Raw genomic sequence first — 14527 nt, 5'->3', positions numbered from 1 at the left:
AAGCCAAAGGAACCCTTGTAGACATGGGAACCAATGTCACATTGAGTTAGTATAGTCTAAGCTCAAGGATAACAGTGGTATCAGAAAAGTTGACCAGATCTGTCTTAAAAGTCTATGACCCAGACAGGATGTCAGACACTTTTCTAGGAAAAAAACCCTCGTTTTAAAATTCCCATGAAATAATCCTACTGAAAATGTGCCTTGTGCCCTTGAGCAACAGACTGGAACTCTACCAAAAGCAGCAGCGGTTTTGAGTAGTCGACCTTAAGCTTTGACCTGTGTGTACGTGCATTTGTCTTATTATTGTTGTCACTATTATTATACTCACTCTGAGCTGGCTTGACTGATATATTTAACAGAGAACATTTCAAATCAAGGCAAAGTGAACTCTCTTTATTTTTTTATTTTCTATTCTCAGTCACATGTAGTGGGTGTTTATGCATGTGTAAATAAAACAGAGCATTAAAAGAAGCCCTGAAGGAAGGAAGCATCAAAACAAAGCTGGATTATTGCATTTAATATGTTTCTATGAGTGTGTGTGTGTGTGTGTGTGTGTGTGTGTGTGTGTGTGTGTGTGTGTGTGTGTGTGTGTGTGTGTGTGTGTGTGTGTGTGTGTGTGTGTGTGCTTATGTTTGTGCACAGATGTCTATTTTTAAGGGCGTCTCATCAGACAGTCGCTACATGGTTGAAGGAGCACTCAAATACACTCACGTTTCCACAAGACCTAAGGGCATCTATGGGGACCTCCTAATACATCACACACACACACATACAACACACAACACACAACACACACACAAACCTCGGACCAAGCAAATCTAATGAGACAGCCAGACTGAGACGTGTACAGGCAGAGGTGCCTGAACACAAATACAGACAGCTATACTGTCAATAGTACACAAAGTGGACTCAGTGGTCAGGTGTGGTGTACTAACAAGATCTATTGATACCCGATTGCATTGGGACGACATCATTTTAAATGTATTGTTTAAGCTCCGCCACTTATTATTGTTGTGGTGCTGTTAAGATTAAAATGTACCACTGTCACACCTGTATGCTAAATATGAAGCTTCAGCCAGCAGATGGTTAGCTCAGTTTAGCTTAGCATAAAACTGGAAACAAGATAGCCTGGTTCCGTCCAAAAAAGGTAATAAATCGGCCTACCAGCACCTCTAAAGATCACTAATGCTATATGTTGTTTATTTAATCTGAACAACAAAAAAAAAAAATAGTCCCGTACGTAAATAAAATAATAATAATAATAAAATAATAAAAATAAGTTACTTGATAATCATTTTTAATCAATCTCTTAAAATCAAATGTTTAAAATGCTAAACTCTAAATCTAAATTCATGCTTCTTCAAGTGCAAATTCAAGTAACCTCGCACTCACAGACCACCGTGTCAACATCTGTAACATCCAAGTAGACATCATTTGGCAACTACCGGTACTAATAAACTGATTGCATCTGCTTCTTTATGTTGTTATTTATAGACGAATGGCTGTCTTGCCTCATCCCTGCTATTAACGTCTCTTCATTTCATTTTAACATCTCTTTATTTTATTATCAGTAGATTTGTTTTGTTATCTATATCTTAGAAACATTTTATTATCCCTACTAACATCTCTGCTATCATCAGTACATTAACAATGACATTGTTTTATACGTCTTGCATTGTTAAAGTTAAGTCACATTGAAATTGTACCAATACTAACTTGATAAACGTATAAATATATAAATAAAATGTCATATCTATTTCATTCTATGAACTAAAATTGTTATTCACTTTATGTTTCATTCATTCTTTCACATTGTAAGAGAGAGAGAGAGAGAGAGCGTGTGTTACTTACATAGTCGGGTAAGGCTGTGTTGTCTCCCTGTCTGCCTCTCAGAGACTGTGTTGCCTGCTCCAAAACCTTGTTGTGCTTCTTGGAAAGCAAAGCAAACAAACTGCACAGACACAGACAGGGGATAAATGAGTGAGAGCAGCAAAGACAGATGAATGATGCACTTCACCAAAGAGCCCAAATACACAGTCGTTACACTGCACATGTTCCGCAGTAATTAATGTGCCGTAAAAACTCCAACAGTGACCTTTACTTCATTTAAAAACAGATTATTATTAGAGACCGACATGTTTTGATTTCTAAATGAGGCCTTTCAAATACTGAATAATATTTTGTTTTGGAATAACAAATAATCATGAAATTGGCAGGAGACAGTTTTAGAAATGATGTGTCAAAATATGGAACATTATGCTTCATTTACCATCAATTTACGATCATAACTCCTGTTTCTAACCTGGCTTTTATTTGACCTGCGCAGGTCACAGCCTTGGTTACTTTTTTTTTTTTTGCATACTTCCAGTACTTTGACATGTATGTGTTTGTTGCCCTTGTAGGTGACAGTCTGCCATTTGACCCACAAGATAACTCGCTTTACCCTTTTATTGTGTGCGTGTGTACGGTTGTGTGGATGGGACGGCATGATTTAATGTGATGGCTGAACACAGGCATACAGTACATCAAGAGTCCTATATAAGCGTATGCTTGGGCAGCAACAGGATGAGTCAATACACACACACACACACACACACACACACACACACACACACACACACACACACACACACACACACACACACACACACACACACACACACACACACACACACACAGTAAACTGATTGTGACGTGTGTCACACAAGAAACTTTAGAGAAAACACTTTTTTAACCTAACCTAAAGTAACCTTTTGAACTTTGTTTTTAAAACACAAGAAATATATAAGAAAACAAGTTCTACTATATTGGTTGTCTAAAAATAAAATATTTTCTCTTCTTCTTTATTGCATCTTATGTTCTCTATCACTGAGTCTTATTTCTCAGAGTCTCATATCGTATTCATTGCGGTGTTTATCATAATTATTAGTGACCTTCTGTTTTAATTACAACTTTTTAATAGTCTTTCCAGGCCCCCAAGGCTGTTGAATGTTTAATTTGTGTGTCAATCAAGGAAAGAAATTGCAGAATAAATTAACTTCAATGACAGCAAAGGGCTAAGGAAACTCAGATGCAGAGCTCAGCTAAGCCCCTTAAAGCTACACCTGTCCATCTGTCAGCAACACACACACACACACACACACACACACACACACACACACACACACACACACACACACACACACACACACACACACACACACACACACACACACACACACACACACACCATTCTTTCTCCAGGCTAATTGGTTAAATGATAGCTGAATGGAGATATCTGAGCAGCTATGAGGAGGTCTACTTGTTATCTGCAGACCTGATGTCAAAGACCCTAATAGCTACGACTACTTAATGGGACCTGTTGTATTATCTAGTCAGTTTTTTTCTATTTCAAATGAGACCACCGACCAAGTTCCACCTGGGACATTTTACCCCAAAAATTACATCCCTCATCTGTGCCGAGGCAGTGACGGACACGGCCCGGGAGACAGCGACACATAAAGATTCCCACACTGCTGGCCTGATCCCAAAATCAGTTATGAGGCTGAAGTATTGACAGAAGTGGTCCCCCCAACACACTGAAGATGTAAAGGCGCTCTGTCTCTCCTAGTTCAAAGGATTCTTTTTTCATGTGGACACACACACAGCGTGTGGTCATGTGCTGTGTGTGTGTATGTGTACACACTCATTTCAAGGCTTGAGCCACTGATCAAAATTATATTTCCATTAAAATGCTTCTTCTTTTTTTATGGAATATATCCAAGAAGACGTAAGATAAAGATTACATTTACAATTAACGAATATATCTCTGCTTTTCTTTGTGCACTTTATTGTGTTTTTATCAGCAAATCATTTATTTTATGTTATATATGATTCGATCTATGGAAAATTAACAGGCCACTATTTTGGACTGTTTGTCAGACCAAACAAGCAATTTTAAGATGTCACCGTGAGCTCTGGAAACTTGTTATGGGAATCTTTTGCAGTTTGAAGAAATATTTTAGACCAAAACAATTAATGGAGAGAGTAACTGGTAGATTAATGGGACACATTAACATGTGTGGTGACTGTGGATATGGAGGACAAAAGAACAATGCAGCAAAAAGCTATTATTAATGGTGAGAGAGGATGAATAGTAAATCGTGAGGAAAGATGCAGAGTGGTTGTGGAGACGATTCAAACACACTGCTGCCTCTAAATGAACAGCACCAACTGTGATTCTCTCTGAGCGTCTATTGAGGAGCAAAGTTCAGCACTGCCAGGCAGACATTTGGAAATTCCTGGCAGGAAATTCCCTTTATCAAGCCAGCAAGCCAGTTTAGGCCAGCCCTGGCCATCATAGTCATCATCATTATTATTATTATTATTATTATTATTATCATCATCATCATCATCAGACATGGAGTCAGTTGCTCTACATCACTACAGGACAGACATTAACAGACAGTGTTCCTCTCTGACTCAAAACACTAAAGCGTCACAGATATGGAGAGAGACACAGGCAGCGAGATAAGAGGATCCTTGGGTGTACGTGAATGTGTGCACATCTTCAAGGAAGGAAACATTCTTTCCTGTGTGTCTGGAGTTCACTAACCGTCACAAATGCCTTGATGTGTGTGTGTGTGTGTGTGTGTGTGTGTGTGTGTGTGTGTGTGTGTGTGTGTGTGTGTGTGTGTGTGTAGTTTGGATCTTGTCCTTTAAGTCATACATTTCCTCATGGACCAAATCCTTTCCCTCAGTTATCTTGAGTTACATAATGTTGTGTTATGTTCTTCTCTACACAAGCACACCACTCTCTCAATATTTCATTTCTTAGTCTCTTCTGCTGCAGCCAAGTTACTCTAACGATCATTAAAATGAATGAGTGGGCTTGTATGTGAATTAGAGCTTCCACCCGTGTCTTTGGGCGATTCCTGTCTCTCCTTTGGCGTCTTTGCTTGCCTCACAGATACAAATTGTGTTGAGGCCTGCATGCTACTCAGTGTGATGTATACTACTTATGCAGTTGATTTTAGTACATGAAACTACAAGAATGTCAGAAAGCACCTTCTCTCCTGTGCAATAGCTCTAGATTGGGCAGACTGTATCTATATTCACACCCCGAGGAAGGCCTCTGGCCAAAACACATTTACTTCTTTGATGGTGTGCCACCTTTTTCCTATTCCTATTTTTGAGCACCTCGTTTTAAGCCAGAAGGGAAGCACATTCAGCGCATTTTAGTTTAGTTTTTAGTTAGTAGGGGTCGGAAATAAGACAATGACATGAGAAAATTGTGTCTACTGTCAGCAATTTTGCCATACCATTTATACTGTGGTAGTTTCTTTTTCTTCGTTTTATCATCCCTAGATGTATTAGACCATTGTTGGAAATGTTGAAAGTCAAAGAGCAGAACTGTTTTAAGGCAATATTGGATTTTTCTATATGTTTTGAATCATTTTTGATGAAGTGACTTTGATTTTTACAGTATTTTGTGGTATTTAATTCACTGAATTAGCCAAAAAACATACATCCCTGTATGATCATTTAATTCCTCAAGTTATCACATCAAAATATGCATCAATATTGGGATATAAAATCCGATATACTGAGAATTTTATCCATATCACACATCCTTAGTTGGAGGATACAAAGTCAAGATCCAGATTCTAATTCACCAAAAAGAACATATTCAATCTCAAACAGGCAAAGTACACAATAAAAACAGACTTGGTTACTTTGAGTATTTGACAACTTTACTCTTTGTTTGCAAACCACTATTCACAGAGAGAATAGGTCGGATAGATAATGGATTTATTAAATAAACATATTCTATCATCATCTGTTCTGTCTGTCACTTGTACATCTACAGTATGTCCTCACCTGATGATGCGCTGGGCAGCGTACTGGTGGAGACAACGAAACTGCGCTGACATGTTGGCAAGTGCAGCAAGACAGTTGGTGTGGAGGTACTTATCCTGAGAGGATGCACACACACAAACATAAACCTGTTACTGAAGTTACTGTTAAACTACATATTACTCATATTACTTATTTCAATCTTTACAGTTCAATGAGGACAAATGCCGTTTGTGGATGTGATTAATTACGGTTTGGTTTCTGAATGCAAAACTGTTTGCAATGCACGTGCACATACTGTGTGTGTAAACCTGTGTTGAAATTACCCTTGTCCGGGTCATGTTGAATTGGATGGTGCGGATGACCACCAGGATGAGCAAACTGCCAAGTGAGATCTCCGTCAATGTTCTCTCTGTGTACCATGTGATGTTCTTTAATACCTGCGAGAGAGAGAGAGACGCACAGGAAATAAGACATAACTGTTGGAAACCTCAGGAATTCTTCGCCATTATCCGAGCCGTTACAAGTAAAGAAAAGGTTCCAGTGACGATGCAGTAAATGTGAACATTTAATTGCGTCTACCCACCACTTCATGGATGGAGCGATTGAAGGCATCGTCCTCCGTGAGGATGAGGAGGATAATGAGGGCCATGTAGACATGATGAGAATTTCTGTCTTCAACGTGGTAAAGGATTTCGAGTATGGGCAACACCTGGGAGGAAGAGTGGGAGAGCGAGAGGAATGGCTGAGTATGTGTGTAGGTGTAGTCGCAGAGATGACATTCATTAAATCCTTGTTACAAGAATCCACAATCAAACAGCCTGAGGGGACAGAAATGTAAATATCAATCTTGCAACAGATGCAACAAAAAAAAAGCAGAATACCTTTTCTACAAAGCATACAGTATGCACAATCACAAAGGTATTCTTTGTAGTATTCTATTCATGGAAAGGAGGGTTTTTTCGTCTTGCTTGGGGGCTTTGTTGAAGCTTTGATACAATCATATTTATTACTAGGGCTGCATAATATATTGTGTGTTTGTTTCTTTTGGTTTTTTTATCGACATGCAAAGTCAACTTGTGCAATAAACACAAAGGGATAATTTACTTTGCTGAAAGAGTATCAGTAAAACTGCACTTTAAAATGTAACTATCATTATTTTCTTAAAATGGTGTCTTCTTTGTTCAGTTTAATGTTCAATCATTTCCTTTCAGTTTTATAATTCAATTTGTTGTATTTTGAGTATTGAAAGGCAGAACTGAGTACGCTTTAATATCTGTTTATTTATAGTGTATATACTGTTTAACATTATGACATTTTCCTAATATTGTGCTGCACTAATTTTCACTTGTACTACATAAAGTACTATTAATAATGTGTTACTATAGCAGTGTTACCATCTGCAAACTGAGAACAAAAGTAAAAGTAAGTTTATTTCTAGAGTACAATTAAACACAGCGATGGCTGAACAAAGTGCTGTACATACCATCGACAACAATAAACAGCAATATTCAAATAGAGAATTATAGACATGATAACAGACTGAAGGAGGGAGACAGTAAAACAGTGAAAGCAGCTCTGCAGATGCAAGTGGAGAAGACATATACATTAATTACTCATTCATGGCTGCTAAACTATAGGCGGAGGCAGATGTTATATTCAGAAGTCTGCAGAACAGATGGTAAAAGTGATTCGCTAACGACAACAGTGGGCAAAAGATTGAATTCTCAGAATCATAGTGTCGGAGGGAAAGCAGTTAGTAGCTAGCATGGGGAGTGATCAACCCACACAGAAGCAGTGTTAGCTCATTACACCGTCGTGCAGTGGTGCTATATTGTGGCTAGACTCATTAGTAGCCCCCCTACATAATAAGCTCAATCTATATCTGCTAATGATGATATTTTTATTATAGCAAATATAAATAGGGAATAACACAGAAAGGCCGTTTAAAAAATAATAATACGATCGTCAATTAAAAAGGTATTTCGTGCACATGATTTTTCTGTTGCAATTAGTTTACATGCCAAGTTTTTGTGCAAAAGCTAAACAGATGCAGACTACTTTAACTTCTATTCCCACGCCTATCCAATAAATCCAAATTATTTAGTATTGCACTGAAAAAGCCTCATATGTGACTGTCTGCCATGCTCATATGTGATACCATCTGACATGCTGAGCTAGAGATTGATTTTCATTCACTAAATGCCTCAGTACATTTACTCTGCTGTAAGGATTAACTGGCTCTGTCCCACATGGACAGAATAGCACCAGCTGCCACTGCATACATCCTCGCTGTTTACCGAGTCATAGCATTTGGTCCTAGATGAAACGATTTCATGGCCATACCCATGAGTGTAAGGAAGAACTGCATAATGATTGAGACAGGAATAATGAATGTGCATGCATGTGTGTCATAGAGTGCAGCATTTCTGCACTTCCGATTCCCTCATCTCGAATCCAATAGGTTTTGGATAGTTCCCTGAAATGAGGTCTGTGGTTAACACTAGTTTAAGAGATTTTAACGTTTTTCTGTACGACATATAATACGTTAGTAAATCCCCCACTCGTGAATTTTGAAGCTTTGTACATGTCTTAAAAAAGGCGGTTGTGTACAAGTGGCTAAATGAGACTACAGAGGTTGTCGGGGCTTTTAAACGGCAAACACGGCGGGAAACTCATCTACTTACTGGTGGTGGCGTGAGTTATGCGACCGTGGTGTAGTTTGCTTATAGCCTAACGTTAGCTTTTTTCTTCTGGCCATTGCATTTACACTTTAAAAATCACAAAAGTGGAGTTCATTAATGAAGATTATCTTGCTGAACAAAACATGTAAGTGTCATATACATTTGTTTGCTACAGAGCTTACAGAGTCTAGGGTACCAGGGCGATGCTAACTTCCAGGTTGGCATACATAAACAAGTCATCCACACGTCTTCATTGCCATCCTACCCACCAGATTGTCCATGTCGGTCCTGGAGAGCATGTATGTCCTCATGTTGGCGTTCTGGTGAAGGAGGGTGTACAGTAGAAGAGTGGCCTGGTCAGAGCGCTGCTGCTCACACAGCGCTGTGTACAGACTGTTGAAATTGATCTGGAAAGTGTGAGGATGCTCTGCTGATAGTGACGACGTGTCTACATGGGTAGAAGTAAATGTCTGGATTATAATTTTATCACATTCTTTCATCACCCTCTGGAACATGTCATGCACATGAACAACTTTCAAATATGTACCACGGATTAAAACAAATAAAATATATTACCTTGTGTGTTTCTGAAACAAGTGATAGCCTGGCGGTAGGGGTTGGGCCACTCAGGCCCGTCTGTCAGATTGGCTAGCACCAGCAGTAACAGAAGGCTCTGATTGGACAAAGGTAAGGGGTTCTGTTCCTGCTCTATCCCGGCTTTGTTGCCAGCTCCACCCAATGTGAAGACACTCCACAGCCCACCTGGAGACAGAGAGACAAATGGTGCACAGATAAAAATATATACATATTCCAGTTTGCTTTATTATTACCTTTGTCAAGGAAGTTATGTTTTGTTTCTTTATCTGTCGGTCGGTAGAATTAAAGAAAATCTACTTGGCAGATTGGCAGAGGTCTGCCCTCTCCAAGTGCCCTTCTAGGTATACATGACTTTTATTTCTGGTGGGTTCATGGATTTTCAGCTCATTTTGGATTTTTTTTCCAGTGTGTGTTACATTCAAAGCAATAATTCAGTATATTGATTACAGCCGTTTTAAGCACAGAAAATAAATATCGTGTCCAGCTTCTCCAACACACTTCCCTTGGTGTGCTCCAGGTTGGATATTCTAAGACTTTTAAAACTGGCCTGAGAACTGAAGCCTGCTGTTTCAGTACAACAGATGGGTGGATGGATCTGTGCAGGACACAGTAATGAAGAGCAGTCAGGTTGTGCATGTCAACCTTTTTATAGAAAGCATTTAAGTATTCCCACAACTTGCAGCTCTACGGCCTTTAACTGATTTATGCTTTATATGAAAGTGAATGCAACAGAGTGTGTGCAGTCAGACTGATGTAATCATGGCTCATAATGGGCACAATGGGTGTCACGCACAACGGTTTGCAGCACCTGAAATTTGAAACAACATAGACGGCGCCACAGAACAAAGAGAAACTGGAACTACAGGCCAACTGGAGTAGGGTTGTTTTTTCTTGTTGGGGGATGAGAGGGAGCAGAATTTCCTACAGAGCTGCAGAAGTGCTGGTGCTTTCATGGGAAGCACGAGAAGCAGGAACACCAAGGTACACAGATGACAGTCTCTGGCTCCTGCACGTCTAGCCACACAGTAAGCACGGACCAAGGACAGTGTGAGCATGTCGAGCAGGTCCTCACTGATCAAGCTACTGAATTTGAGGTGAAGCCAAATAGATTTGTTGCCATCTAGTGGCGAAGGATGGAAAAGCAGATAAATGTATCCGAACTTGCACACAATTTCCTTGATGAGAGAATAAAGTCATCCTGATCCATCCGGCTATTACACACTCCGTTCACTTGGTTACTGAACCAGAAAAATAAAGCAAACAAGGAGACACTAGTTCAAAACATTATAGGGTGGAAAATGCTTCATGTCCACTGACATCCTCCTACATTAAAAGATTAACTCAAGTAGATAATGGGAGCTCACATCACAGTGTCCTCTTCTTGTACTGTTTTGAATGGAAGGAGACAGAACAAAAGGAACAGCGTGTGACTGTTTAAAAGTTTGACTGGTTTCAACCTCACAGGGTCTTCATCAATTATGCATGACTCTGCCTCAGGGTTTCTTTTCAACAACTTGTGACTGTGTACAATTCTTAGTAACATCCATGGTTTGTATGTTGGTTTGCCTCCAACACAGCACATCAAAGACTCAGTCTGACTTTGTGCTTATAATTGTGTATGCAACTCCAGTGAGGAAGGGAATACATTTGTTTATATTTGAGCAAAAAGGACATCAACAAACTGCATCCAAAACAAAAAAAGAAATCCCCAAGAGGTAAATTACATCATTTATGTGTCCGTCTCTCTCCACACACACGAGAGAGAGAGAGAGAGAAAAAGATAGAGAGAGAGAGAAAAGAGAGAGAAAAAGAGAGAGAAAAAGAAAGAGAGAGAGAAAGAGAGAGAAAAAGAGAGAGAGAGAGAGAGAGAGCCAAGTTGTGACGGAGCCCTGTTCATCTCATCACTGGCACCACAGTGACTAGCCTAACAGTGTCAGAGAGCCCGGTCTGGCAGCCACATTTCCTGCACTCACTCTCTCACACACACACACACACACACACACACACACACACACACACACACACACACACACACACACACACACACACACACACACACACACACACACACACACACCTATTTTACCTTAGAGGGTGCCGTTTGTTATCCGTCTGGCTCGGCTCCCTCTGCCTGTCTCCCTGCCCACCACATAAACCCAATAATGCTACACTGCTAAGGCCTGCTCCGGCCCTGGCCAGCCGCCCAGTGGAAAAAGAGGAGGAGAAGGTGAAGGAGGAGGAAAGGGAAGGGGAAAGTGAGGAAAAGAGAAGGTCATACGTGGACACAGAGGCTGGCAAGCCAAAATCAAAATCTGGGCTTCAGGACTCAGGGGCAGTGAAGGCATCCTACTGTGAAACACGCAACCCAACTGCACCCAGAAAGTCTTACTTCACTTGAGCCTGTATCCACAACAACCTTTGAAATTGATCTTCTCATCTCTGAAAAGTCTTCATGAGCCACAACTCTCTCCTGGTCTCCTTACAATATTTACACGCCGTAAATGCTCATTACAACCCATTAAAATAGATGGAAGATGAGTTTTTAATGTTTGAAAAAGCATTGGTTTGAGGACAGAAGGCTGTGTGTAGCCTTACATAATGACCACAACTATCAGACACGACTGTCGGCACAAATACAACTTCCATATTCAAACCAAAATATCATCACACAAATATCTACAGAGTCTTTCCAAATATTCAGACGCAGGCGGTAAACAATCACTTCTAATTCCTCATCTGCCCCCTAATATCTACTTCACCCGACCACGACCCCATAAAAAATAATATCATGGGTATCATCAAACACACACACGCACGCACACATGCGCCATTGGGGCATTTAATGATGCCACTGTTATTACACTGTTGATTGGGGGAATATCATTACCTTACTTTCCTTAAAAAGCGCTTAAATACTTATTGGTTCCAGTCTGAATTAAGTTGGAACGTTCCCTCTTAATATTTGAGGAACACTCACTGATTTCTTTTCTGTTGCATTAATTCCCTCTATGCAGCTGCTGAACGTCACAATACATTAATATTAAAACAAAAAGATCCCCCCTCTATGCCTTTAATTATGATACACAATATTAAAATGATAAGTAAAGACTAAATATATTTAGTCCCTTTTCAATATGACATCCAGAACAGTAGGATAGGATTGTTTAAAAAAAAGAAAAGGAATAACTGGAATTACATATAATTATTAAAACATAATACAGCTCAACTGCCTTTCTTTGGTGGTGAATTTAAATCCATAAGTGGAAAGTTTCTCCTCAAAAACAAGACTATGTGGATAAATTCTAATGTAAACATGCTCCCAACGACAAAGCTCACATGCTGATGTAAAGCAGGTATAATGTTTACCATGTTCACCATCTCAGTTTAGCACGCTAACATTCGCTAATTAGCACTAAACACAAAGTACAATTGAGGCCGATGGGAATGTCATTAGTTTGCAGGTATTTCTTATGACAATCCATTGAAAATACTTCTCAGGATCACACATATGTACATATTTCATAACAATACAATGGTTTGATCAATAGTGGTTGATATTTCCATCTAGCATGGATAACATATATACATCACCAGTAAAAAATAAATCACCAAAACAGACTTAATCTCTGTGAAACAGGTTAAAAATCTGCATTTCTTTTTGTGTTCACTTGTGCCACATGCAACATACGCTTGAACATCACTGTGCACATCTCAGAGGCCTGTGGAGGAACTCGAAAAGGGAGCTGAGGTGGGAAAAATGTTCTCATAGTTACAGCTAAGAACATAGCCTTCAGTGCAGACAGAGATATGAGCGCCTGGTGAACAGAGAGACGGACAGAATGTGCTACTTACTTATTTACTTGCATAACACTGAATGAAATATGCCATCAGGGCTTAAGGCCAAAGCCTTAGCCAAGCACGCAGATACACACACAAGTACGCCAAACTTGTGATGATTATCCAAAAATGTGGAAACTTGCTGTACAGTCAATAAACAAACACATTATTCAGATAATCTCACACAAATGAAAATATATGCTTAAAGCACCAAACCCAAACCCAATCCAAAATCCTTCTAACAAAAACATATGTAACAAATGAAAACATTCCACAGACTTATAATGATTTGTGTATCAAATGATCAGAATCATAATAAAAAGCTTGGGCTAAAAAACATTATCTTTTTATACCCTTTTCCAGCAACATTTCTGTTAAGCATACTATACTAATGATGATCTAACCCACATACATGTAGAGATAACAAGGTGTCTGTGTTTGTCCGGCTGTCACCATCAGCAGAGTAGATTGGGACGACAGACCCCGGACTTTAAGAGGATCAGAGTTACAGTTACATCTCGACAGCAGCAACATGAAACATGAAGATTGCACAGGAATTATCTTCACGTGTGTCTGGATCTAGGCAGACGGATAGCTCAAATAGTATTGAACGTAATGTAGAACGCAGTACTGCACTGGATCAGTTAACGATCCAGTATATAACATAAATGTATATAAATTCAACGACATGGTTCAAAATCAACTAAATGCGGGTGGGCAGTGGGTGAGAATAAAAATAGCTTTGGTTTTTTTCTGTAGAAATCAGAAATTAAAATGATTGTACACTATTTGACATCTAAATCAGTTTATGTCATCAAGCATAATCAGGGACCAGGACTTGTGAGCGCCGGGCAGTGAATGCACGGAATCTGCTCGCTATCCCCGCATCGAGCGCAGCCAGAGAAAGAGAATTTTCTTCGGCTGGATTTGGGATTCAAGAACGGAGAACGTAGCTTCAATCAGGGTGAAAATAAAACACTTTAAAAGTGAGTGACTAAGTAGCCTTTGCGTTCAGTCACGGGTCGCGGGTCTTATATTAACTGGTTGGGTCCGGACTTGGAGATAAATGTGGATAATGGGTTCCGGTACTGAGCTTTGCAGGCGCAGGCTTGCAAAACTGGACCTGTGTACGACTCTAGAGTAGAATAGGGGAAAGAGAGGAACGCAGAGTAGTCCAAGTAGAGTAGAGTAAGTAAGAGTCGAGTAGAGTTAAGTTGATTAGAGAAGAAGAAAGTGTAGAGTAGAGTGAAAATAGAGGAGAGGAGTAGCCAGTCTGGGCGATAATCCCCCTGCAGACTGTCGTTTAGACTCAGACAGCAGAGTGTGTAAAAGCTAGAGAGGAAGAGACATCCTACCCACCCACACATTAACATGGCGACGGAAATGAAGCACGGCTTTGCTTTGCCAATGACCATTGCTTGTTTCTGGGGGGAAAGAAATCTAGACCGTCTATGAATGCGAGTGTGTAGGCATGAATGATTTTACATGCTACTTACATAAGGAACAAAGATTTCTATAAAAAGCATGCATGCGAAGCAAGTTGTAGTAGTGTAGTCTAGTCCAGAACATTGAGT

The 14527-nt window shown here is 39.7% G+C and overlaps 1 protein-coding gene across 1 annotated transcript in view; it reads right to left on the bottom strand.

Moving 5' to 3' along the window:
• Positions 1-14527, bottom strand: part of dym (dymeclin) — a 54812-nt gene that overhangs the window by 24917 nt on the left and 15368 nt on the right. The window contains exons 9-14 of the mRNA XM_029444141.1: positions 9096-9281; positions 8789-8967; positions 6422-6547; positions 6162-6275; positions 5860-5954; positions 1852-1951 (exon numbers count right to left, since the gene is read on the bottom strand). Of these exons, the coding sequence (XP_029300001.1) occupies positions 1852-1951; positions 5860-5954; positions 6162-6275; positions 6422-6547; positions 8789-8967; positions 9096-9281 (800 nt within the window). The remainder of the gene's footprint in view (positions 1-1851; positions 1952-5859; positions 5955-6161; positions 6276-6421; positions 6548-8788; positions 8968-9095; positions 9282-14527) is intronic.

The sequence above is a fragment of the Cottoperca gobio genome, chromosome 12 (genome assembly GCF_900634415.1).
Source record: "Cottoperca gobio chromosome 12, fCotGob3.1, whole genome shotgun sequence".
In the NCBI taxonomy this organism is placed as follows: domain Eukaryota; kingdom Metazoa; phylum Chordata; class Actinopteri; order Perciformes; family Bovichtidae; genus Cottoperca; species Cottoperca gobio.
The sequence above is the reverse complement of the archived record's forward strand: the minus strand, read 5'-3'. Positions and strand labels throughout refer to the sequence as shown.